The sequence below is a fragment of the Arachis ipaensis genome, chromosome B9, assembly GCF_059453495.1.
Source record: "Arachis ipaensis isolate K30076 ecotype BB chromosome B9, ASM5945349v1, whole genome shotgun sequence".
NCBI classification, from domain to species: domain Eukaryota; kingdom Viridiplantae; phylum Streptophyta; class Magnoliopsida; order Fabales; family Fabaceae; genus Arachis; species Arachis ipaensis.
The window spans coordinates 145,546,043-145,573,226 of record NC_142444.1 but is presented as its reverse complement, the minus strand read 5'-3'; the positions used below and the strand labels follow the sequence as shown (position 1 = coordinate 145,573,226).

At 36.5% G+C, this 27,184-nt stretch overlaps 3 protein-coding genes across 10 annotated transcripts; 1 reads left to right on the top strand and 2 right to left on the bottom strand.

Annotated features, from left to right (window-relative positions):
- Positions 1 to 1,743: 1,743 nt before the first annotated feature.
- SEC8 (subunit of exocyst complex 8) lies at positions 1,744 to 20,306 on the top strand. 7 transcript variants are annotated; one of them, XM_021110520.2, is made up of 29 exons: positions 1,866 to 2,015; positions 2,090 to 2,138; positions 2,847 to 2,905; positions 3,499 to 3,613; positions 4,677 to 4,889; positions 5,284 to 5,457; positions 6,405 to 6,509; positions 7,359 to 7,468; positions 7,775 to 7,948; positions 9,010 to 9,133; positions 9,228 to 9,334; positions 10,419 to 10,720; positions 10,802 to 10,965; positions 11,430 to 11,545; positions 12,231 to 12,301; positions 13,001 to 13,131; positions 13,230 to 13,279; positions 14,973 to 15,073; positions 15,941 to 16,050; positions 16,394 to 16,501; positions 17,010 to 17,207; positions 17,385 to 17,470; positions 18,320 to 18,497; positions 18,596 to 18,673; positions 18,986 to 19,087; positions 19,246 to 19,320; positions 19,537 to 19,632; positions 19,716 to 19,765; positions 19,844 to 20,306. In XM_021110520.2, the coding sequence occupies exons 4-29, from the start codon at positions 3,572 to 3,574 to the stop codon at positions 19,929 to 19,931; spliced, it is 3,153 nt and encodes a 1,050-aa protein (XP_020966179.1). In that variant the 5' UTR covers positions 1,866 to 2,015; positions 2,090 to 2,138; positions 2,847 to 2,905; positions 3,499 to 3,571; the 3' UTR covers positions 19,932 to 20,306. The 7 variants fall into 7 exon arrangements, with proteins under 7 accessions (XP_016174656.1, XP_016174658.1, XP_020966178.1 ...); XM_021110517.2 differs by adding an exon at positions 2,225 to 2,366 and having other exon boundaries at positions 1,866 to 2,138; positions 2,847 to 2,937; XM_016319171.3 differs by having other exon boundaries at positions 1,926 to 2,015; positions 2,847 to 2,937.
- A 313-nt stretch (positions 20,307 to 20,619) lies between these two features.
- Positions 20,620 to 25,236, bottom strand: SVR1 (pseudouridine synthase family protein). 2 transcript variants are annotated; one of them, XR_015899133.1, is made up of 10 exons: positions 24,637 to 25,220; positions 24,407 to 24,486; positions 24,191 to 24,291; positions 24,030 to 24,102; positions 23,472 to 23,565; positions 23,309 to 23,357; positions 22,688 to 23,168; positions 21,596 to 21,987; positions 21,288 to 21,343; positions 20,620 to 21,142 (listed from the first exon to the last, which is right to left on the bottom strand). XR_015899133.1 is itself a non-coding variant. In XM_016319174.3 (10 exons), exons 1-10 carry the CDS (start codon positions 25,124 to 25,126, stop codon positions 21,082 to 21,084), a joined length of 1,212 nt encoding a protein of 403 aa, XP_016174660.1. In that variant the 5' UTR covers positions 25,127 to 25,236; the 3' UTR covers positions 20,620 to 21,081. The 2 variants fall into 2 exon arrangements, 1 of the variants encoding a protein (XP_016174660.1); XM_016319174.3 differs by having other exon boundaries at positions 21,596 to 21,652; positions 23,018 to 23,168; positions 24,637 to 25,236.
- Positions 25,237 to 26,507: 1,271 nt separating this feature from the next.
- Positions 26,508 to 27,064, bottom strand: LOC148546675 (uncharacterized). Its single transcript, XM_088498225.1, has 2 exons — positions 26,654 to 27,064; positions 26,508 to 26,576 (listed from the first exon to the last, which is right to left on the bottom strand). The coding sequence occupies exons 1-2, from the start codon at positions 27,062 to 27,064 to the stop codon at positions 26,508 to 26,510; spliced, it is 480 nt and encodes a 159-aa protein (XP_088354351.1).
- Between the last annotated feature and the right edge of the window lie 120 nt (positions 27,065 to 27,184).

The following is a 27,184-nucleotide window of genomic DNA, read 5'->3' as shown; positions in this document are numbered from 1 at the left end:
ATCAGACTCCAAATTCAACAGAAGGGCAATTCAGAATCTGAGGATCATTATAATCAACTCCAATTTCATAAACATTGGTAACTCAGAATAAAATAACAAATTCACAAAATCAGTAACACAAATATCTGAGGATCAACAACAAATTCTTTCCAGTAAATTTAACAAAATAAGCACAAGTTTCATAAACATTGGCAACTCAGAATAAAATAACAAATTCACAAAATCAATAACACAATATCTGAGGATCAACAACAAATTCTTTCCAGAAAATTTAACAAAATAAGCACAAATTAACAAAATCAGTAACTCAGAATGACAAACCCTAAATCAGCAACTCAATTAGTAACAGTAAAACCAGCAAACAGAGGAGACGAGGAGGAGGAGGCGACACCGGCGAGCACAGTATTATCAAAATCAAAGCCACAGTGCTTACCGGCGGCGAGGAAGAAAGGGAGTGACACCGGCGAAGAGAAAGAGAGCGTGCTCGAACAGAGGAGACGACGGCCATAGAGCTTCCACACGACGGCGAGGAAGCTTCCTACAACGGTGACACAGCTTACTAGGACGGCGACAGAGCTTCCTACAACGGCGACATAGCTCCTGCGATGGCAACGGAGCTTCCGAATGCGACGCCTCTACCCAGAGGAGACGAGTTCTTCGATGACAATGAAGCGTGGTTGCGGGGCTCTGGGGGCTGCGGGGCGCAGTGGCTGCGGTGGCTGGAGTGCTGTGGGACGGCGAAGAGGGGCTGTGGGATGTGGGATGCGATGGCGATGGCGGTGGAATGCGGTGGCGATGGTGGTGGCAACACGACGGCGAAGAGGGGCTGCTCCATCGTGGGTGGCTATGCGACGGTGGGTCTGCCCGTGGTGGCTATGGTGTCTCTTGTGACTTGTGAGAGTGTGAGAGTTGAGAGTTGAGACTGAGATTAGGGTTCGTGGCTTCGTGCGTTTAGCTTCTCTTTTTCCTTTTTTTTTTTTACCTTCAAAACGACGCCGTTTTGAAGTTTATCCAAACCAAAAAACCGCTAAAAAACCAGATGGTTCTCCCAGTTCACCGGTTAACCGCCGGTTCGACCGGTTTTCTCACTGGTTTTTTGTCAGGCGGTTTCTGACCTTACCCGGACCGACTAGGTGACTGGTTCTCGATTTTTCCGATTGAACCAGCCGGTCTGGTTCAGTTTTCAGAACCATGGTACAAGCACCCTTGGCTAACGGCTCAGCCACCCCTAACGCTAAGCAGGAGACAAGCCCTGCAACAAAAGAACGACATGTTAATCTCACATTCATTCAGTCAGAAAATCTGTAAATATGTATCAATTTGAATCTGTACCATAGATTGACCCTTTTATAAAACAAGATTATGAGCTTATTTGGGCGTCATTCTCGAAAAAGATCTTTTTTAAATAATATTTTTAAAAAAAATCTTTTTATAAAAATAAAAGTAATTTTATACTTAGATATCTCATATAAAAGATCTTTTTATCTGTCAATTATATTTGAATAAAATAAGATAAAAATATTTTTTTATTTATTATATAAAAATATTTAAAAAAAATCTTTTTAAAAAAATATAAATTATAATTTTTAAAAAAAATATGTTTTTTTTATTTTTTTAATATTTTTATTTTTACTATTAAAATTTTTTTAAATACACTAAAAAAAATAATTTTTTTTAATTAATTTATCGGCGTCCAAATAAACACTACATTAAGTGTAAGCAAAATTCAATTCAAATAAAAATGTGTTAATAAACTTTAGATAAAAACAGGTAGAAGCATCACGTCACGCGTTTCACATCTTTCAGGATCATTCTCTCTTTCCCGTCCTCCTCACTAAAACAACAACGACTACGCTCTAACGCGCGCGCGTGTTCGCCTTTTCTCTTTTGTTATTACCAGTCAAATCCATCTTTCCGAACGCTCGGTGACTTCTTCATCACTTTCTCTTCCCCCTTCGTCCATTTCACGCGCTTCCTCTTCCTTCCTCCGTCGATTCGCCGCCATTTCCCTCCAGGTTCTCCCCCGCCTCTCTCTCTCTCTGCTGAATTTAGTGCGCACACAATGAATCTCGATTTGAATCCTTTGTAGTTCCCCGAGATCTCTGATTACAGAATGCGTATTTCGAATTTCGTTTACTGTAAGTTCTCGACGGAGTATTCAGCTTTTTGAATTCTCATAAACTCCTTTTTGTTGCTTAGCTAAGTGATGAAGGAACTGTAACAGGGAGGAAGTGGAAGGATATGTGTGGAGAGAGGAATTCGATGGAGTTTTATAGATTTTTTTGCTTCTGTATGAGTGAAATTGCTGAAGAGTTCTAGTGAACTTCGCCTGTGAGAGGAAATCAAGGATCTGGTTCTATTTAGCGGTAGTAACATGGAGATTTTGGGGTGTGTGTGTGTGTGTTTAGTTACCGTATAGTAATAAACAGCGGTAGAAATGATATTTAATTATGCTTTGATTGTTAGGTGCTTTAAGATTTACAAAAATTAAATTCAGTCATAGATTGTTGATCCCTTCTCGTGGTTGTTTCTGATCACTACTTAATTGTTAGAATTTTTTGGATATTACATTGGAAATAAGTGTAGTTTCTCTTTTGCCGAATGACCAAGAAAATTGTGCTTATGCTTTGTGTCAAACAATCCACGGAGCTTGCTCCAGGGCCTCCTCCTAGTGGGGAAAGGTTTGGTGGTTGATGATTGTGGTATTTCCTGACATAGGGGGGACATAGGGGAAAGGTTCAGTGCCAAACTTAGAACCGTATTTTTCTGTTGTTGAATTCAAAATCATCTGCTGTTTTATTTATTTATATATTTCTTTTCTTATTGTTTTGTTTTGCTGATGTCAGGTTATTTGAAGTTCAAATAATAACTCTCGTTTTAGTAGCTACTTGAGCTGGATTTGGAGGTATTGTCATCTGGAAATCATTAGGAATAAGTGTACGTAAGCAAGAAGTTTGGTTTGCTTTGCTGCTTAGACTTCGCTGTTCTATGTTCTGAACTAGTATTTAATTATTTTTGGGAGTTTTGAGGTTGATTAGGGGATAATATTCCGAAATGATTTTTTTTGGTAAAACTGAACTTATTGTTGGTCTAACTTATTACAGAAACAATATAATTGGTTACTTCTTTACAAATCTTTTTTCAGCTTCATTTTATTATGAGTGAGTAGAATATCGGTTTTATTTACGTTGAAACACTATCTCTTGTTGGATTTTAAAACCATGTGCTTTGCTTCAGAAAAGCCTTTTGCAGAAGTAGTTTATGATAGCTATTATATCTTCATTTGATCTTCTTCCTTATTTTCCTTTTTACTTTTCCCCCCTTCTTTTTTTGGTTCCAAATTTTGTGGTTTGCACTAAGTTTCATTTCCTGAAGCCTAGTGCACCCATTGAAGCAGATTCTTTTCATTATTTTAGGTGAAATTGGATTATTCACATTATTCATGTTTATCACATCCAATTAGTTTGAGTGTTCATTACTTGTATTCATCCATTGCAGTTAGAACTGTGGGTTTGTTAGTACAAGGTAATCTTATCTCTTCTATGGTGTGTGGATACATTGAAAGCACAATATGGGACTTTTTGATGACTTGCCTTTGCCTGAAGACAAAGCTGTAAGCTTTCCTTTGTTACTTTCTAGATTTGTATTCAAAATGATTAATCACTGCTTTTCAGAGGGATTCTCTGCAATTGATTTATATTCTAAGGACTTTTGGCCTCACTGCTAGTGCTTGTAGATTACTGGAATAGAAATGGGGAAACTTTGAGCACTTTGGTGCAGTAACCTAGGTTTATGTTCCAGAATAAGGCTCATGCCTTACAAGGGTGGGAGAACAACTTCTGTCCAATGTTATAATTATATCCTCAGTCTATTTCATCCTTGGTTCCAACAGAGTACATTAGTCTGAAGTAGGCCCATATTTGACCCCATTTGGTGCCAAAAGGCTGTTGTAACTGCAAACTGTTCTCATTATAACTTAAAATTGATTTCTTTTTCTTTTTCCTTTTTCTTAAACAAGGACAGAAGGATATTACAAAAGGCATGGAGGACCAGAAATCCTCAATTTATGGAAGGTTAAGATAGACAAAAAAAAAAAAATACATCAACAGGCCAGGCTTTGCAATCTGTCTGCATCTCTGAGAGGAAACCCCTCTATAAAAATCACGAACCTTGAAAGTTTGTACTTGTAGTTAAGAGGTTCTAAACATCTACTCTAAGATGTACTGGTTTTGACACTAAATGCTATATATGATGCAAGTTTAGGATATGCCTGTATAATAATATCATAAGTCTCTGCTGCTTTAAAATAAAGCAGCAGAAAAACCACCAGATGTTGACACTTTTCCCGTTTAATGCTTCAGATTGGCTCTCAAAGTCCTCACCTCTTCATGGTCTTTTCAAACCAACTTAGCTTTGCTCAACAGATAGGATTACTTTTATTAAATGGCCTTCTTTTACCACTATGCATGTTATATTAACCAAAGTTGTATGCATCACATGAGGGATTCATTGCTATTTTATACCAAAATTATCTTTTACTTCTAGCTTATAATTTGAACTGTAGATTGTTTGCTCCAAAACCTTCATTGATATATCTAGTTTTCTATTGCTCTTTGTCGTGTGTTAATCTCTCTAATTTGTGATAATTTGAGTCTTTCTGCTCTACTGAAATGCAGTATTTGAGACGTGAACTCGCTAAAATAGATGAGAGTTGGACTGTTGCTCGTTTTGATTCACTACCTCATGTTGTTCACATTTTGACGTCAAAAGATCGTGATGCTGCTGCACAATTGTTGAAGGAGCAAAGTGATGTTGTTGAGGAGGTTGTGGATGAAGTAGTACAAACCTATCATAGTGGCTTCAACAAAGCTATCCAAAACTATTCCCAGGTTTCTTAATATTTCATTCTCATGGGTTCTTTTTAAAATTGTTATGTTGACCCGGGAACAATTGGTTCAAACTGCCAGTACTTCACAACTGAAACTTCAGGGAGTTTGATTGTGGGTGTTAATGGAGGTCCACCTTCAGATTATAGTTCCTTAAATTTCCCATTTACTTTGCATCCCACTTAATGGGAAAATGGTTGATGGTTATTATTGTTTTCGTTGTTGTTATTGTTGTTCAATTTATTGTGCTATAAACTTTCTATTGTAGTTTTGGCAGTTGTTACTTTGAAGAATTCTTAAGAGTTTGCCACTTCCCTCTTGTTTACATAGAGTAGCTGAATTAGGATTGGCCTTTCATTATGATTTTCCATTTAACAAATATCTTGTTTATCTTCAGATCTTGAAGCTTTTCAGTGATTCCACTGAGAGTATCTCTGTCTTAAAGGTAGATTTGGCAGAGGCAAAGAAGCACCTTAGTGCGCGCAATAAACAATTGCATCAATTATGGTATCGCTCAGTTACGTTGCGACACATAATCTCCTTATTGGATCAAATTGAAGGCATTGCTAAGGTCAATCCTTTATTTCCCAAGTGTTTACTGTTTTTTATTTCTTGATTCAATTGCATTGCTTTGTTCGTTGCTGATTAAAAGACAGTATCGTGTCAGAACTTACGCTAGATTCCTCTAATAGTCTAATTATATTTGCTATGACTCGGAGTCACTTTTTGCCACTTAACAGTTTGGGCTAGAATAAACAGTATGCAAAATTGCATTTGCAGTTTCATATCCAGTGTGCTACATCTGTACATGTGTAGAACTTTTGTAGTAGTTTTAGCTGTGAAGCACATAATGACCTCAAAATTCATTGAAGCTATAGAACGAGACTTATATAGAGACATTATAACTCGTGAAAGCTCCCTGTTATTGGAATGGCGATGAAATTAGGCTAATGCTAACAATTATCTTCTTGTGAATCAATGCTATTATGGATTTTCATTCTTAGCATAATGATACCAACACACTACTATAGATATTTGATCAACCATGGTCTATTGCTGCATCAAGGAGCTTCTAGACTAGAATTCTCCAGTATTGAAGCACCAAGAATTTATGTTGGGATTTTTTTTTCTTATATTGTTATAAAGATAGTTTATAATCAATAGAATTCAAACATACTTAGTATGACTCAATGGATCACTTTTTTTTACAAGTATTTTTTATGGATTCTACTCACCCGCCAATCCAATGAGATATGGTATGCTACAACTGAATATTTACGACAAGAAGGGACCCCCAATTTTAGGATGACTGACCCCCTAAATCCAGTTCATATAATGTCTTTCTCAGGTTCTAGAGGAAATGCATCTCAAGGTTGCATTTTCTGCTTGCATGTATACATTTGTGCATGCTTCCTGATTTCTGTTAAACTTTTTGTTTTAATTGCTTCCTTTTCTGTTATCTGTTTAAACTTCTCTATCTTTCATGGAGGATTTTGAGTCTGAAGATCTAAGGTGCAGGTTCCAGCACGTATAGAGGAGCTCATTGCTGAGAAGCAATTTTATGCTGCAGTTCAATTGCAAGTGCAGTCTATGCTGATGCTTGAGAGAGAAGGTCTCCAAACTGTAAGATTTCAACTCACTCACATTTTATCCTATTTTCATCTTATTTTGAGTAGGAACCTGCTATTTTTCATTATTAGTTCCCCACCTTGGTTTTGCACTTCACTTGGTATTTTAGTTAAAAGGAGAAAGTGATTTGTACAGATAAAAGGGCAAACATACTAAAAGCAGGTGATATGATATCCATCATATCAGAAAATCTATAAAGAAACAAAGAACAGATGTGGCTAAACAAATACAACAAAGCTGTTGCATCTGTCTGCTTGTTAGATGTTAATATTGCCTCAAGAAGACTAAGAATATGAGAAAGTCCTGTGCGTCATAGAGAGCTATTATTGTTATTCTATCCTCTATTATATGGAAAGGCAAAGGGATGCCTCTGAAAATGCCAATCATTTAGTTGGTTATATCATTATTCTACATTTCATTGAGATTATTGCTGGTTGATTTTTTTTAATTATTTAATTTTAAATATTTTACTTCTAACTTCAAATGCTTAATAGGTATAGCTCTATTGAAGTTCATTATTTTCAAGCATATCATCAAACCTATGCATAATGTCTTATCAAGAGTGTGTAACTAAATCCATGTAGCTTACCCCATCTAGCATAACAAAGCTTGGCAGCTGCTGTTTAAGATTTATGTTAACTTTGGCTTGAGTAGAAAACTAGAATGGTATAAGAACCAAAACTGGACATCTGAAAAAAAAAGGTCAACCTTCCTGTTGCCTTCCCTTTTTTATTTTCTCATGGCCCTCATGGCTCATATCTTTGCAGTTTCTCAATCATTATTTATAGTTTCTTCATTTTTTTGGTCATAATTATTTTATTATTTGACACACATGTGGCCCAGGTTGGTGCACTTCAAGATGTCCGCTCAGAATTAACAAAGTTACGTGGAGCCCTCTTTTATAAGATCTTGGAGGATTTGCATGCACATCTATACAACAAGGGCGAATATAGGTATAATTTCTTTTTTTTTCCCCATTATGATCTGTAACTTTGAACATCATGCTAAGTTATTGGGGTTTATACTTCTGAAATGCTTTTTTAGTTGTTCTATTTTGTGCATATATACTTCCAATGCTTTGTTTTCCCTTTTACTACTATTTTTTCAACTGTTTCCATGTATATTTGTTTGGAAACATTTGGATTTCATGGAGGTTATTTATGGAATTTACAACACATGTAATCTGTCCTCATTCTTATGTTTTAAGTTGCGTGATTTATTCAACTTATGAAGTTATGTTTGAACTGCTCTTTCTGCAGTGCTGCTGGCTCAACTATGCTAGAAAATGACGATGAAGTACCAACCACCACAGCCGTTGCACTCACTGCACATAATTCACAACCGCTATCTCGAAGAACAAGGTTACTGAAAGGTGACACTCAGACTGCTCTCCAGGTTGATGGATCGTATAAGCCCGGATCTGTGGATGGGGGGTAATACTGGCCAAATGGATCACTATCTCTATCTTCCTTCTTGTTCTGTACTGTATAAACTATGTTAATGAATTCTTGTCGACACTTCATACAGTTCCTTATTGTTCATTTCATTCTTGATGATTAGGACCTGATTGCCTTTGCAGTAGGTAGACTAATTAGTTCTGGGAAATTGCTTTGTCTTATGTTAGTCAAGAATTGAAAAGGTTTTCGAGTTCTCTTGTGAATAACTAAGGAAACTGGTTTCTTCAGTATATGATATGAATGTGTTAGTTTGATGTGCTTGCTAAAAATTGTTATGTAGAAGTTTAGTTCTTAGCAATTTTTACAAGACAGTTACATTACTTTTCAGCTCGTTCCTGCTTTGACTTCATTGATTTTGATGTACTAGAATGTTGCTGAGTTATAATGTATTGTTTTCACTGATGGCTACAATAACATTAATTAAGTAATTGCTATATTGTGGTGGGAACTAGTCTTCGGTCCAAACTCTATTTTGTTAAACCTTTTTTGTGACATCTTTAGGGGTTTGCCCTTTTGTTTCAAAGCACATGGTCTGTTTAGAGGTATTGTTTTACTGAATATGTTAAAAGTTTGGAAGGGTCTACTTCAATGATAGATTTTACTCTTGTTTATTACCATGCTTTTAGAGATGATTACTTGTCCTAGTTTTTGCATGCTTCATCTTTTAAAATCTCAATAAACTTTTTCTTTCTTTCTTTATAAGATTCCTCCAATGTAATGATTGACAACTTTATTTTCATATTTGCATGCATGATATTCTGTCTACTTTCTTCTTCTTCATCATCATAATCATCTTTTTTTCCTTTTTGTTTTCTTGTGTTAGGGTTATAATCTTTTGTGATGCTGATTCTGGCTTGGCTGATGTATTCCTGATTCTTCTTTCTTTCTTTTTTTTTTTTAATTAATTTTTTAAAAACAAATTTTATGTTCTTTTTGAGAGGAGACCATTTGATTTTGGAGTCCTTATATGGTGGTCTTTGCATTTGTTTTATACACATGAATGTTTGCTTTACTTGTATATACAATTTGCATTTCAGTTTTGATGGCCATGATGGGGAAGGCACTTTGGAGTCCAATGGTAGTGATGTACCAAAGGATGCTACAATTGCTCTACATGAAATGCCAACATGGCTTTCCAATTCAACCCCCGATGAATTTCTTGTATGAACCACTTATTTTCATTGACTATAATCCTTCTTGATTTAGTGGTGATCTGTAATCTTTGGAGCTAAACTTTTGACTTTCTTGTGCATAGGAAACAATCAGAAAGAGTGATGCTCCACTTCATGTCAAGTATCTTCAAACCCTGGTTGAGTGCCTTTGTATGCTTGGCAAAGTTGCAGCAGCTGGTGCTGTGATATGGTTTGTTATCTACATAACATTTTATTCTTATTGCTTTTTGTGGAATAACTCTGATATCTTTGGTGGGTGACGGCCATCCTTAGATCACTTCCTCTTGGCAAGTTTTGTTGGGCTTATGAGAAAGCAGGAGGGAAAATCTTTGTAGCAACTATATGCGACACCTTTTTTTATCCCTCTGGGTTTGTTCTTGTTAATATGTTTTCTTTTTGTTAATTGATTCTATTTGTCTCAGTAAGTTTTTTATTTATCTAAAAGAAACAAGAACAATTCTTATTGAAGGATATGTAACAAGGTATTGAGAGTAAGAAAGAAACAATTAAACATTAACTAAAGGGCATTTGGGCTGGAACAAATTTACGCACCTTTATAGCTTTTCAGGAAAGATGTTGTAATGGGATAGAATTAGGCAGACATCTAGATTGTGTAAGGCACATGGCCTAAGGCATGTTGAGAACATATGAATAATCACACTTCAGATATCATGTTACTTAACAGCTGGTAGTCTGTTACTTAAGGTGAAACCTAGCATTCTAGGCATTTTTAAAGCAGCAATAAAAACAGAGAAATCTTGTAAAACTTTATGCATCCTAAAGTTAATCCTCCTTCAAGGAAAGCTTCTTCGACCAGTTAATTAGCGACTATTGAAAAATTTGAATGTTATTGTCATAACATGCCACTGAAACGAATCAGGATGTGAATTTTAATATTTTCCCCTTCTTTTCTACTACTATAATATTTTGTGGATTTTTTTATTTTTTTATTTTTTTTGGGGGGGGGGGGGGGTAAGGGTAGAAAATGCGAGTGTCTTACTTCATTGTATCATTATTAGGGTCTCGCAAACTAGTGCCTTTCACTTGTTAAGGATACTGCAGATGGAAAAATTTTGATACAAATGCAAATTAAATGTTAATGTTTTAAGTTTTTTTATACATTTAACGCATTGGAAAAACCAATTCTTTCTTCTTCACACTCTTAACCACTTCCCTTAGGACCCTTTAGCTGGATCTGTATTGTTGTTGTTGTTGTTATTATTATTATTGCTGGGTAATATGGTGTATAACCTTGACCTATTTTATCATGTCAGCCAAAGATTGCGACCAACAATTCATGAAGTTATTATGTCCAAGATAAAAGCTCATGCAGAGCTTTTGAATTCATCTGCATCTAGTCAAGACTCCCGAGTTGGCACAGGAGGCCTACACTTTATAAAAGGTCAACTAGAAAGCTATCAGATGCCAAAAAAGAAGCGAAAGAATGGAATATTTGTCAATGGGACTCTCTTGGCTGTGAGCCCTGTATCACCTCTTATGGTTCCTGGCGGGAAAGCTCAGGTTGCTGCAAAGGAGCTTCTTGATTCAATTTTGGATGCTGTTGTTCGAATATTTGGTGAGACACAAGTATTTCACGCATTCTCTTTTCTAGGTTGTGTTCGAAAGCAAATTTGTATTCTCATATGTGACTCTTCAGAGAACCATGTTATTGTTGGGGAGCTTTTGGAAGCTAAAGCCAGTCATCATGTTGAAATCAACACTCCAAAATCAATGTCAGTTGATGTAAATTGGAACCCTGAGTCTGAAGCATCTCAGGTCACTGGAGGTTACAGTATAGGTTTCTCCCTGACTGTGTTACAGGTAGTCTATATGCATGGGCATTTAACTGCTAGATATTTGATTTAAAAAAAATGAGGAAATGTTTACAGATATGTTGCTGCTAATAGAATTTAGTACACTTCTAATTTCTCTGTACTTGCTAAGTTATCATAGATATGTGGATCAACATACATGTTTGTCGTTGTCAAGATACCACTAAGAAATGTTACATGCTTGTGGGGATTTGGTGTAACATTTTCCCCCCACTTTCTCTTCCTCTCACACTCTTTTGCTTTTCCCTCATTAAGGATGGTTTTGCTGTTGACCGTAGTGAGAGTGATATAACATGCTGTCAAACACCTTAATTTATGCTCCAATTCAAGGAAACTGTATGGAACTAACCTGTCTTATGAACATAAAGTATCCTAAATTATTCTTGAATGTGCATGTTGGATGTAGTCCTTTTTATTGTTGCCTTCGACTATAGTTCTTCACTTTTTTTACAGAGTGAATGCCAACAACTTATATGTGAAATTCTGCGGGCCACTCCTGAAGCTGCTTCTGCTGATGCTGCTGTACAAACAGCTAGACTTGCAAGTAAAGCCCCCTCAAAAGACAAGAGGCAAGTGCCTTAATTTCTATTGCTATTTTAATCGATAATAACTGCTCAATCTTTTTTTATGTGTTAATATCTCCTCTATTTGAAGCTGTTAATAATTTAAATATTGTGTAGGGGTCCTTTTGCTTCATCAAATTCCAAAAGCTAAGAATAAAAATCCATTAAGAAGCTGACATAAGAATTATTCCATTTGGATCCACTGTTAATGTTCTAATTTAGGATTATATGGTTTTTTACTCAAATAAGCTATGCTTGTTGGTAAATAGTAGTTAATAGTGTAATTGTTGTTTCTTTTAAGAATGATATTAGATAGATAAGTAGAGCCTTCTGGTGAAAAACAATCCATCATTGGGCTGTCTCGCCCTGGTTATATTTTGTGGGTGGTTATTACATTGGCAAGCACAGAATGCTATATGATGCAATTTGAATCAATTTGTGTCTCGCGGCCCAAATAATAAGTTATCTTTTGTGTGCTTTCTATCTTATAAATCAATCTACATTTAGCTTCTGTTGACAAAGAAACGATTTGAGAGAAGAAGGAATTTGATCCTTCCCAAATGTGGGAAGTCTTGGGCATCACATGTGCGCCTTTAGCATTAGAGAGAGTGAATGTAATCTGCTGCAATAATATTTGCATTCTGATGCTAAAGTTGTGCTGTTAATGATTACTATCTCTTAATGATTGCAGGGATAAATCAGAAGATGGTCTTACTTTTGCTTTTCGCTTTACAGATGCTACAATATCTGTTCCTAACCAGGGTATGCTGAATTCTATTAGAGGAGTAAAGTATACTTTGTAATAACAAGTTAAGGAATTTTGCTGCCGTAGGTTTACATTGCTAGTAAGATATGTTATGAGATTTGGATTGCATACTGAAGTGTAGCAATGGCTTCTCAAAAGAATATGTTTAGTTGGATTAGTCATTTATGCATGTCCAATATTTTTAGCTTTGCTAAACTGATACTTGCACAGACTCTATCCTCGCAAACTTCTCAGAGACTACGGATTTGGATAACTCCTTGGTCCCACTATTAACATCTTTTGAACACTTCAGATCAATCTATGTTGGATCTTAACACCTTGGTTCCACTGTAATCTGTCTATGCATTAAGCACAGTATATGAAATGACAAGTGCTTATAATAGGAACATTTTCCCTCTTTCGCCTTTTCAACAAATCCAGATTGTTCCTTTGTCAGTTAATTAAGAAACTCTCTTATTAGTATGCTTGAAACCAGAACCACATCTGTGATAACTTTTTATTTATATACCATTTATAGAAGATTTTGTAATATCATTTATTTTTTACTCCACTTGCAGTTTGTGCTCTAATGATGAGTCATTGTCTTTCTTCTGAAGATAGTTTATACCAGTGTTGTTATTTTTTTCCCTCTTTATCATTTGCTTGTTTATGCTTTCTCCTTTCCAATATTTATGTTTGGTTACATTAATATTCAGGAGCTGATCTTATTCGCCAGGGATGGAGTAGGAAGGGTCCCAATGTGCTGCAAGAGGGTTATGGTTCTGCAGCAGTTTTGCCTGAAGAAGGCATATATTTGGCAGCTGCCATATACCGACCTGTGCATCAGGTGTTGTGTACTGGATTACCACACTTTCTCCTGCCCCATCTTTCTCCTGCCCCATGTAAACTGGCTTTATGGCTTTCCTGACCTGATTCTTTATGCAGTTCACAGATAAAGTTGCTTCTATGTTGCCAACAAAGTATTCCCAACTTGGGTGAGCTCAGAACCATCTCACTGTTTCTTGTCATATATTTGTCTCAGAAACCACTGTCTATGCCTCTTTCTTATCTCTCCCCCCCTCCCCCCCCCCCCCTTCTTCTTTTTCCCTTCAAATTAAGTGTGATTATTATTTCTTTTTACATGCCGTAATGAATGGCAATGTGCTTATTCATTTTACTTTGTTCTAAATCAGTATTGTGGAACATTGTTAGGTTTTGAGTGGATAGTTGGTGCTCAAATGTTGAGCACATAATGCTCTGCTTAATTTTTTTTTTTTCTGAGAGCAGAATAATTGGCCCTTTCTCAACATAAATTTTGAGTGAAATCATTTGTAAAAAAGATTTTTAAGTGTTAAAGAGAGTGGATACAAGGCAAAAACGTTATGTTAGACAATCTATTGTGTGGTCTGGTTTTCAGCTTTTCTGTTAAACTAGCCAGACAAGGCTGGTTTTCTGAACTATAAAGAGTATATGCCTAGTTCAATGGGAACACAATAGAGTGCTTGATCTTTGCCAGCTGTTAAAACCAACAGTAACTTCCTTGGAGTAGTTTGAATATTGTAACTCTAGCTTGCTCAGCAAGCTATCTCATCTCCCAAATTTCTCTGGTGTAACTGCCTCTCATCATATAACAGTCATTCCCACTATACATCTCTGTCTGCTTTCCTGTCTCTCTCTGGCTGTGGCCGCGTGCATCATTGTCACAGAGCCAGTTTGGTATATTAATTTTTCAAACTATATATCCATTATATTGTTCATTTTACCATTATGTATAGTGAACATAATTAAGTGACAATCTCTCTATTACGGTTTGATATAAAATAGCAATAATATGATTTCTAGTTGGTTGCAACTGTCTATTCTTGCTCGCGACCAGATCCGTGCATACAGAGTTACAATCAACAATTAAGCCTTGTGTCTATGAAGAACAGGAACCAACAATGTGGTTGATAAGACTATTAGGTCCCACTACTATATGAGTTAGTTACCATTTGAAAGAGTTAGCTAAGAGTAGTTAGTTGTAATTGATCTGTTACATGTTTAGTAGATGCAAGGGGGTATAGTCATTTGAGTAATTGTGAGTCTTGAGAGAGTTGAGAGGTCTCTTGAAATATCCTCTCTATTGTTGTAAACTCATCATGAAACATTACTTTTAAAAAAGTCACAAATCTTCTCTTAATGATTTTGTAGAACTTTTGAATTGTTATTTGTTAAAGCAGAGAAAGTATAGGCCTCAGCATAAACAGAGGTATTTCGTTAGGGTATTGAATTGCATCTGCTAGTTACATGTTCAACGCATCATTAGCATCTCTCTCTTCCTTTCCTTTGCTTAAATTTTGTGATCCAATAGAAATCTTCAGAGGCATTAGAGCATATTAAATAGGGGAAAATGCAATTTACCTCCCTGAAGGTATTTTGGAAGAAAAGGTAGCAAAAGGCCCAGGTTGTTGAATTGCCCCTTTTGAAAGGTTTAAGAGAATTGTTTCGGGGGTTTTGTGGGTTGGGGGTGGGTATGGGGTTTACAATTGCATTTCTATACTAAATATCCATTTAGATTTGAATTCTGGTTATTTCTACTGTCTTATTGGCTACTGGTTCCTAGCAAATTCCAAAATGTATTTCCAAGCTCAAAAGTTGTTGCTTTCATAATGAATTAGTCTGTGATGCTGTCATCTTTGTGAATTTCAGGAATGATGGGTTACTAGCTTTTGTGGAGAACTTCGTGAAGGACCACTTTTTACCCACCATGTTTGTAGACTACCGAAAAGGAGTACAGCAGGCCATTTCAAGCAAGTCTTTTAAACCATTCTGCCTGTTTCTTTCTAAAGCTCTTATTTTAGAACCCCTGCTGGCCCAGTGGATTTTTTTTTATTTGTGTGTATCATGACTTTTATGTTGAAACATCTGAATTGTCATATGTCAATTATACATTAAAAAGGTTATTTGGTAGCCGTGGAAATTCTGTGATATAGTTTAATCAAGTTGGGATTTACTAACTAAAGGACAGACTTGAACAATTTCAAAGTTACCAACTAATGTTCTGGGTATCAGGTTCTCAGGACTTGATTGTTAGTAAGAGTATACTTTATGTTTAGCTCAGTCTAAAAGATTCAAAAACAAAAGAAGCATGCAACTATATTAGAGTGGTTGGTAATCTAGCGTTCAAACTCCCTTCTTAGGAGGGTTAAGTTTAGGTGGTTCTGTTCTCCCGTTGAACAGTTACACTTCATCAACAGTGTTTTCTTTTTCTTTTTCTTTGTTTTTTTGCAGGGAGGATCTCTTAGCATCCTGTCATCTTATTTGATTCTTCTCTACGTCTTAATGATACTCTTCTTTTATCAGGGGAAAAAATGTTATTTTACCCAAAAAAGTTCTCTTATCCTTCAAGTTGCAAATGTCTGCCACATACTTGCTGTGTATTTGATGTTTGAATAGCAAAACTTACAATATAAAATTTAAAAGAAGCTGAAGAAGTTGCCTAAAGCATGTTATGATAGCGTATCTTGTTGAGGCCTGTGGTGCACTGTACACTTTTGACATGCTTTCTATATTAAAGATGGAATATGAATGTTGATTGGTTCATGGATTAGTTATAGTCCTAAGAGGCCCTTATTATAAGCTTGTTTTAGTATTTGATCTAAGGTTTATATTTTTAGGTCCAGCTGCTTTTCGTCCAAGGGCACATTTGGCTGCTTATACACCATCAATTGAGAAGGGTCGACCTGTATTACAAGGACTATTGGCTATAGATCACTTAACAAAGGAGGTAAGTTTTGACTAAATATTCTTAATATGGTAAGAAAGGTTTTAATTTCTACTTTTTTCCTGTCAAATAACATCAGATGATGTTATGAGTATGACAAGATAGGACAAATGGGATTTGGAGCTTGAACATTATTATTTTATTTTTTAGAGTACAAAGAAAGGGGGTTTTAAACCCAGGGTACAAGGGAAGGGGGAACTCTATCCTAATCATCTACCCCATTTAGGCTAATCCCAGTTGGCTAGCTTGAACATTATTTGATGACTATCCTTGATATTTAATTTCATCTGTAGTTTGAGAATGCAGATATGCTCCCTTTTAATTTACTGGATCTAATTTGCTGCAGGTGCTTGGCTGGGCACAAGCAATGCCCAAATTTGCTAGTGATCTTGTGAAGTATGTGGAAACTTTTCTGGAGAGGACTTATGAAAGATGCCGGGCTTCATACATGGAGGTACTTTTATCCCTCCTTTGGGACAAACTTTCAGCAAAGTGAAAGAGAAATATACCACTTAGGAAATACATCATTCAAGTAGAATTTATACAGAAACGGGAACAAAGCATAAGTTTTAGGGGATCAAAAGACAGTTATGACCTATTGGCTGAACAGTACTGAGAATCAAAAGACAGTTATGGCCTATTGGTCAGTGGTCACAAGTTTGCTCACTATAATTCATTTACTATCAGTACAAATATACCCTTTAATGATCGGAAGGGATGTTTTTGTGAGTGGATGTCATGGGAGATTAAAACCATTTAGTGCTTACACAGTTACACTAATGGTTTCAACTCTTGAATTTGAGTTGGTCTTGAGATTGTTAGTTGTGGAGCTTTATATGTGCATGCTCCTTACCACTTACAGAGTTAGAAGAGAGCTCCTTAACAAATCTATAAATGTTAGTTTTTCCATAGTGGCATTCTGATGTACTATTTTCTAATACTTAAGTCAAATTGTATTTCAGGCTGTTCTTGAGAAGCAGAGTTATATGCTTATTGGGAGGCATGATATTGAAAAATTGATGAGGCTAGACCCCTCAAGTGCATATTTACCGAATGTACTTGATCAATCTAACATGCAAAGTAATTCCTCTGACGCTGAAACAATTGAGGCTGAATTAGAACTAAGTGAACAACTGCTGCGTTTGTGTCCCATTAAGCAGGTTTGTGACTTCGTTTATGCTAATAAGTTACTTTTCTTATTGATATAATTTTTTTTCCTTCTTGATTTTTGGTATTTATTTTACCGACTTGGAACGGATTTTCATGTTTTACATTTTTGCTAAAAGTTGTTCTCGTTATTATGCATTGCCAGTTACCTTGTTGTAGTTTTGCTTCAGGAAAACCTAATTCATGATGGAAACAAGCTTATTTTGTTAGCATCTCTTAGTGACTCGTTGGAGTATGTTGCAGACTCAATTGAAAGGTGAGTTTTTTTAAATTTTAACTGCTGCATATACTGCATATAAACCAAGAATATATGCAAGACTATTAAGATTGTCATTTAGATCGAACAATTACATAATTATATTAGTTTGGGCACTTGCAATGATTCCACGTGGAAACAACTTTGTTTTCCGGATATTGTAGTGGAGCTCTGAGTAAAATTGCAATCTTTTTAGAATCCATGATGCAGCCTATTATACCCAGACCATCATTCTGGGTAAAGCAGGAAATCGGTATACAGTTGCCCAACTAGCAGTAAAAAACCTTTGCTTTTTTGCTAGCAGCTCTAGAGTCCAGATTTTCTGTTGTGTGTAACTCGGTCTGCAATACTTGCACAAATCTGCTTGCTAAGAGTCTGTGATCTGTGATACTGGCCTGTGTGCAACTCTGGGTTGGTTCGGTTTCTGCATGGTCCATGTGAACTTTGTCCAAAAAGATGCCTAAGTGGTTAGAAAGCCTATCCTAGTCATATCATTAAGTGATAGTGGGACTTAACACACATTCCCCGAACACCTGGCATTGGATATCTGGTGTGTGAACTTTGTAGGTGTGGTCAAATGTGTGGGTGACCCAATATCAATGATGATACCTGATACCATCTCAAGATTGTGGACCTAACTAGAACACCTCAAGTTTGCAGACCTAAGTACACTTTCAAACCCACCACAAAGGTGGAGGAATGCCCATGTGTTTATATAAGATTATCTTAGCCATATAAGCAATATGTTATAGGGCTCGACTTATTGATTCCTAAATGAAAGAAATTATATCCTTCTTTTCATTCATAGGGCAGTATTTTTGTGGTGCATAAATTTTGTGCAATTTGCAGGCTTGGACAGGCAACTCAAAGCTCAAATCATGTTGAAGGAAACTATCATCATGCTCGTTCAGACAGTGCGCCTCCAAGGACTCTTGCATCATTTGCTCAAGATTATAGGAAATTGGCTGTTGATTGTCTAAAGGTTTTACGTGTAGAGATGCAATTAACAACAGTATTTCACATACAGGTTTGTCACCAGCATTATTGTTTGTCTATATCTGTGGAAGGAATAACACTTTGATAGTTAATTGCTCCATTTATTCTGAGTATCACAATTTTGGGCAGGATATGGGATCTAAAACTTACTTGGATGACCAAGATGCTGAAGAGCCAGATGACTTCATCATTGCGCTCACTTCACTGGTGCTCCTTTTATCTTTGCATAATGTGGTTGTCTTCGTGAATATTCTTAGTTTTATCTGGATTGGATCAAGAAAAAACATTGCAGGAGTAACTAAATATCATAATAACTTGTAACACTAACTTACTAAACCAGCTAATCCAAAATTCTAAAATGTTATAATCAATCTCAAACCTCGAAACCTAAAAAGAGAGTAACTGAAACGTAATGGTGAACTTTTATGAGGCTTGGTATTCCTGTTTAATGATTCAAAGATGTAGCATGTGTTTATGCTAGGCAAACTGTTTATCTTTACTTTTTTGTGGGACCTCCAGATTACTGAGAGAGATGAAGAAATAGCTCCTTTTGTTTCAAATGCAAAACGGAGTTACATATTTGGAGGAATTTGTTTTGTTGCAGCACATAAATTTATTCAGGTATGCATATATAGTTTCCTACATTTTTCACCTTTATTGTAGAGGAACACTCCACTTTTTTTTTTTTTAATGTTTGAGGATGTATCTTCAGTTTAAACATTTGTGTTATTTTTTTTTTCATTTCACTGCTAATGATAGGGTAAACTTATTATTTATAGGCTTTGGGGGATATGGATTCTATTAATCTTTTTGGAGTTCAGCAGATATGTCGAAATTCCATTGCATTGGAACAGGTAATTAATGTTTTTTCTTACTATTCGCCTTAAAGTTTCTGAGAGACATTGGAAAAAATAAAAATTAAAAGTCGTCTGTTGGAGCTGTACTGACACATAAAATCAATCAGAATTAGTGGTACAAAGATGAAATTGGAAATACATGGGGATTTAAAAAGAACAAAACTCCCACGCTGAAATTTGACTGCCATAGTGACAATAATGGTCATTTTGCAGGCGCTAGCGGCAATTCCATCCATAGATAGTGAAGCAGTCCAACAGAGGTTGGATCGAGTCCGCACCTACTATGAACTATTAAACATGCCATTTGAGGCAAGCAAACTGAACCGATGGCTTCATATTGATTTTAATTTTTAGCAGGTCATCTTATCTTGCTATTCCTATTTCTGACACAGGCCTTGCTTTCATTCATTACGGAACATGTACACTTGTTTAGTGCTTCTCAGTAAGTTGATTGAAAAACTGCTTATTATCCCCATTTTCTTCGAATCATTGAATTTCTATTAACATTAAATTTCTGCAGGTATGCCAAACTTCTTAAGGTTCAGGTCCCTGGAAGGGAGATTCCTCCTGACGGTCGAGATCGAATATCTGAATTGTTATCACTTTAGTGTGGTAGTGTGTTCATTCATTTGTTGATATTCCATAGTTTGTTTTCGTACGGTGGGCAGCTAGCAGCACAGATTTCTGAATGTTGTTTCTGAAAACAATGGTGATGGAACAACCCCGTTGTAGATGTCCAGTTTTTGGTGAAGTTAGAACTGGGTGGGCCCCTAGTTTAAATATAGTTACGGTTCTGCCCTCGATGATAGCGGTTCCATTTTCCCTCTGATTTGTATGTAATTAATTGATCATGTGATGTGTCAATTTTTGGGTGCTGTTTTCCTTTTCGGTTGAGTTGGGAATTCATTTCATTTCAGGCCAATATCAAGAACCTGAAAATCGAGTGTATATTATTTTTCATGCCAAAGATCCTGTATTCCTTCTATAATTGTGTTGCCTATTTTAGTTAAACTGAAATTTTGTCGAGAGGCAGAAGACGATTATAATTTATAACTGTTGTCCGGGAAATAAAATAAAATAAAAATATACTACATTATAGCTGATTATTCTTGCTATTATTATAGGACCCGGATGTTGAACACTTGAACTTCCACTAAATCTTATAAGAAATTAATTTTTAACTACCTGATGTTGCCTTTTTTTTTTGCCTAAAGATTTAATCTAAATTGCTGAAATGCATCGATAGAAATTCGACACTCGACTGGTGCTTGACACTATAAGTCTATGACAGAATAATTAAACAAACGTCTCTTTTTCTTTCATGCATACATTTATAACTTAGCATCCAAGTTATCAAAACAAACCCTCTCATTTGAACAGACCCTAAATAGTTAAACTAGTTCCATTTACTGTCCAGTCAGGAACAAGGTCTTTAAATCAAATATACCAGCAATCCCCCCAAACTTCAGTCATAAGAAAGACTCGTACAACTGCTATGGAGTAATCTAATCTTTTTCCCAAGTCTTCCAGATATGATTGATTGCAACATCAGTTTTGTTTGATGTCAATCTCAAGAAAAGCACTCTGCTCTGCTAATTTCAAAACTCCCACGAAATGTGAAATGCACCAGCTATCAGGCGGACAGCCCCAACCAAACAAAAACCATCGCATTGGCAAATTCTTCGATAATAGCTTCCGAGCAGTTTAGTCTCACTGATGGCGAATATTTTAAACCCAACAGTTCGAGAGCAACCTTTTTTAACTCTTCCACCCCAATGCCTTCAGATTTTCTGGATTTAGCTCAACATACTTCCCTATACTGGAAAATACAACAGATTAAACCATAAATTCATTTAACTACAAGAGAATTCAATCGAAGATTTAATTGTATTTGAATACCACGACAACTACCAAATGAAACATGAAGGGACTTAATAAAGGGAAAGTAGATGCATGACAATTACCCAAGATCTGATGGAAGTTTGAAACCACCAATGCGTACTCGCTTTAATGAATAAATCTGAAATATGAAATGTAAATCAGAAAACCAACGTAGGAATAGGTCATCAATAGTTCATAGTTGACGAATATTGGATTTGGTAGCGACCAACATCAGCACGACATGCAAAGATATCATGTTATGAAACCGTGGTATTTATGAAACCATAGTAAAATACCACAAACTGGAACCTACAGACAAGTTCAGAGCACAAGCCAATAACCCAAATAATAAGGTTTTAGGGTTTAAAGGGATGTTAATGGCAGCACATACCTCAAGTCCAGCACACTTTACAAGTTCACGAACTTCATGTTTCCTTCCATCGTGAACCTACAAGAATCAGAATTGAAGCAAGGAAGCAAATAAAAATGTGTTTTTACATTATCTGACAAATCACAAGTATATAGAGTAAATAATGCAACATACTAAAATGAGGGCATTTTGAGACAAGAAGGATGCCAACTCCAGTTATCACTTAAATCCAAAACAGTACTGCTATATCACATGAAAAATTTGACATCATGGCAAGCTAGTAAAAACTATGTATATTCTTAGACAATACTGCTGAACACAGAATAATATTGAACATCCAGAAATAAAAAAACCCAAGAGGAGGAAAAAGAATTTGTCACTAATATACTGTAGCAATTCAGGCAAGTGTCACTCTGCTCTAGGGATGAGCACGGGTCGATTTGGTTCGGGTTCAAGGTAAAATTAGAACCGAACCGATCAAAAAGTAATTGGTTTGGTTTGGTTCGGATTTGCGTTTTTTTGTGCTTGTATCCGAACCAAACCAAACCGATTAAGAGCGGATTGGTTCGGTTCGGGTAGTGGGTACCCGATGACTTTGAAATTCATAAAAAAGGCCAAATTGGCAAATTTTTATCTTAAAAATTCAAGAAATACAATAAACATGTAACATCAACAGAAATAATGCAAACATATTAAATACCAAATACATTAAAAACTAAACTCATCAAAATCCAAACATATTAATAGTAAATAATCTTGTCTAATGAAAATATAAAAGTGCAATAGAAATATTAGAAGTTAAATACAAAAGTCTAGTGAATAATTTTTGAAAGAAGCTAAAACCAAAACACATTAAAATCTAAACATTAGTGAGATAGGATTATGGTTATGAGTTAGAAAACACATAAAAAGTCATATATATATATATATGATCGGGTATACGGGTTGGTTCGGGTTCCGCGCCCCCAAAACCGATACCCGAACCAATCATCAGCAAATGTCATTGGTTTGGTTCGGGTTGGACCCGATTACCCGTCGGTTCAGACCAATTTGATTGGTTTGGTTCGGGTTCGGGTGGGTAATCGGGTACCCGCTACCCGTGCTCACCCCTACTCTGCTCATAGTTCTAAGAAAAATCAGTCAAACTTGTATACAATATCATCTAAGTATTGAAACATTGAAACAGATGACTAACTCAAGAAAAGACATACTTATTTTTATATAAAGGAGTCTACGTATTCAGGCTTTTATAGCATACTACATACAGCCTATGACATTAACATTACATAATACATAATTAAAGGCAACATTTCAACCATATGTACTGAAATATTTTATTTCACGACTCACGAGATATACCATGCCATCCTTTAGAGAATCTCAATTCAAAAGCACTACTGGGTACTAGAACAGCTATAGCAGGCCAAATTAGATAATATTTACCACAATGCGAAGACGAGATCGTTGCACGTCAGGCAAACGTGGAAGTAGTTCCACACTATCAGGTACACAATGGACGTCATCAATGGTTGTTCCTTCACTTATGGCAATTAAATGCCTCTTATAAACCGAACCCTCAACTGTTGCAATGTATCTGATGTAACAAATTAATTCATAAGTGGGAGAATTGATAGGAATGAAGATTTTCTTCTTCCCAGAGACCATGCATTAATAGAAGCAGAATATTTGTGCCACAGGAAAAGAGTAAAAGACCAGTAAATGCGTTCAACTCACTCTTTTGTTAAATTAGATGATGGATGTGAAAGTTTTTGGGCAAAATCTCCTGCAAACAACAACACTGGATAAGGCCTTGGAAGAAACTGTTCATGTTTGTATTTGATTTATTACAAGAACCACTTTTACAAGAAACAAAATTACTTTCACGGGAATCACTTGCCATCATTAGTCACAATAATCAACCCAGTTGTAGCAACATCAAGGCGCCCTACAGTAAATAACCTTGGTGTGGGTACTCCTGGATGGTTTTTACCCTGTAAATAAATATATTCATGGTTGTTAATGAAGACTTCGTTAGAAATGGAAAAAAGACCTTCCATAAACTTCAAAAAGGAGATACAGCATGAAATATGAAACGAAAAAACTACAACAGCTCAAAGATGGTCTAGAATTCTTTGGAATAGCTGATACGGTAAAAATTCAGAACTAATTGTCTAATCATGATTGCACCACTTTATTGGTCCAAAGAAATTTAGGTTGAGAAAAGCGCATCCCCGTCTAGTGTTAGGAAGTGTTTCTAGGCTCATTGAGCGCTTACAATTACAAAGATATTCACATATGAGAAGCCCAAATGGGAACCCCATAAACATACCAGAATTAAAACAAAGTATGAGTAAAAGATCAAACAAGTAAACCAACTCCATTGCCAATCACAATGCCACCCTGACAAGACTTGTACTAAATATAAATGATCAATGAAGCTCAGAGTGGCACATACCCAGGTCTTCAGAAAATCATCACATAGACTTACAACAGACTTGGACTCATTCTCCCCAGATGAGCATATGTACCTGTTGAAATGCAGTCGCATCGTTGCATAAGGAGGCACAACCGGAAGAAACTAAATATAAATCCAAGAGAAACATAAAGAACAAATACCCTTTTGGCTTGTTCAAGGCAAGATACACCTTGTGAGGCAGCCTCTTAGGAAGACGGCTCCCATTCACGTAGATAACATCTTTTGCAGGATCAACTCTAGTCTGCAATGTCGATAAAATTCTTCACGTGACGAACGAAACCATTACATGATAAAATGTACATAAAAAATTATATTCTTACCTAATTTATCAAGAAAAAATAAACCAAGAAACTTACCTGAGGAGTACTGCATACAGAACCATTGACAGTAACCTTGCCTTCAAATATAAGTTCCTCACAACTTCTTCTCGATGCAACTACGAAATCATAAAGTGTTTGGATAATTCCATTTCATATATAAGCATAGAACCAAAAACTTAATTGCATAAATTATCGCGTAACAACTTGCTAACTGACTAACTAACTAGTACCGGAACCTCGAAAACACGGCGTTTCCAGATTATTACCTCCAGAAGCAGCAAGAACCTTGCTGAGGCGCGTCCCAGGGTCCCTAAAATTCTCATTGTAGAATCTCCGGGCCGCCTTCGACCGCTGTGGCGGCGACGTCGTCGTAGCCTTAACTTCCTTCTCGCTCTTCTTAGTCTTCTTCTTACTTCCAGTTTCGGCGGTTGCAATCGCGTTCAACAGACGCGCCGGAGGCTGCGTCTGAAGCTTGAGGTTCCCATCCTCGCCTCGAACGATCCACGGCACCAGGAATTGGTCGGGGCCCGTGTCATCGTCCTCGGGATCGGTCTCTGGGCCTGGATTGGGCTTGGGCTTGGGCTTTGGAGGAGCGAAGGAGATGTTGAATTTTAAAGGAGGTGAGGAAGAAGAAGACAGGGAGCAAGTGAGGCGAGGGAGTGTGCGGAAGGAAGAATTTGATTTGGAGAAACGGTGAAGAGTGAGTGCCGCCATTGTGGCCGCCGCTGCCACCGTAGAAGCAGCTGAAGCCGCCATCTCCCAACAAACTAGTGAGTAACGGAAGCAGCTATCTCTCACTCTTTATGTCTTATCGATAAAAGTGCTGCTGATATTTCTTTTTTTTTTTTTTTCGCAGTTGCATTTTGGCGCTTTGTATTTTTAATATGGGGTGATAGTGAGAGTTAAGCTCCACTTTGATCCTTGAGATTGATGAGTTGCACTGAATTTAGTTCTCGACATTTCAATTATACTAAATTAATCCCTTAGATTCGAAAAAATGCACCATATTAATCCTTCTCCCCATTTCTGGCACTAAAGCACTGACACCATCAGTGACGTGGCCAGTTCTTGTCACGCTGGATACAGTAATAGTTAGATGACATGGCAATAAATTTGATTAGCTCCAATTTGGTCTTTGTCTCTTTTTATAACCAAAATTTTTGTCATAACTTCTTCTTCCTCTTCTACTCATTTTTTCTGGTTCTTCATCTTCTTCCTCGTTCTGCAGCTGTTTGGGTTTAGGATCATGAGTGCAAGTGGGAGCCAGAATTTCATACGGTCAAACAGAAAGATTTTTAGAGGAACCAGTAGAGCATCGAGTGTTCCAGAGTGGTGTGGGTGTGGTTGCCGCCCTGTTCTCCAGTGGTCTACAACAGAGACTAACCCTAACAAGTCATTCTTTGGGTGTCCTAACTATGATGTCAGCGGAAAGAGCTATCGAGAATGTTGATGAATTGAGGGTGAATTTGGTTTGGAGAATTAGAAAGTTAGAAGTTGAAGTTAGGACCCATAAATTGTACATGTTATTGTTGGCTCTGTTTATAATGTTTGTTGTTATTTTCATGTTGGTATTTAAGGTTTGAGGATGATTATGTTTTAATGTGATTAGGGTTATTATAAAGTAGAAAAAAGAAAATGTGTCATTTTCAATTGTTGAAGTTGGTAGTCTTATTATAAATATAAATCAAAATTTTGGTTTTGTCATCCAACAAAATGATAGAAAAATATTGTAAAAAAGAACCTGTAGTAGCATAATTAAAGGTAGAACAATGTCATAATAATAATAAGATGCTAATATAACAATGAGTTTCCAGCATGAGTATTAACAAGTAAAACACCTGCCATATCAGTGACAACTCCTCCACCAAATTAAAAGTTAGTTCTAAATTCAAAGTACACCAATAATAAGAATAGAGAGTGTCATCAACCTTACAATGTTTTCAAATATAACAATCGGTCTACTGTCATATACTGAAGCCAAAAAACAAAAGTATGATTTACAAAAAGATTCCTAATTCAACTACATCTTCATTTCTTTTTCCTTGGGGCTTGAAGCCAGGCGTTGTGACAAATTTCAAGAAGTTGGCCAGTCTGAAAGATGTGGCTGAGCTTGCTCCTTGTAGTGGATCTATTGTGATCAGTCCTGGTGGTGGTGACGACTTCCTTCTGGTCTGCAACTTGGATGGCTTCGGAGGTGGTGCCTATTCTAATAAAATAATACACAAAATGAGGCTGATTGTGCACAATAATTTGAAATGTGGTCTAATAGACTAAATGATTTACCTCTTGAAACTCTTGTGCATTTGAGAAGTTGGGTTGAGAAATGTCAATTTCAACTTCTTGGACATCAACGGGCTGGGGTGCAGGATCTGGAGGAGGTTGACTTGGGGGTGCATCTTGATTCGCACAAGGTGGATGAACATCTATAGCTTCTGGTGTGACAGTATTCGGATCAACAGTTGATCCTGATGCTGCATTTCCTTGTGGATTGGATTTAGTCTTAGTAGCAGCGGCAGTTGTAGCTGCAGCTGCAGCAGCAACAGCAGCGGCAACATCAACTGCTCTCTTCTTTAGGCAACCTCTCTTTGTGTGTCCCTTCTGTAGGCAATATCTGCAAGTAAAGGGCTTTAGTTGTCTCTTTAAGACTCTAGTAGGCTTAGATTTTTTTGCTTTCTCCATTGCTCTCATCTGCATCCTTTCTTCTTTTCTTTGTGAGTGGTCCAGTCTTTTTTTTTTTTGGTTTTTGGTGCTTGGGGTCTGTTGGACTCAGATTTCTCCAAAGATGTTGTCAAGGTAAGGGATTTATATAATGGA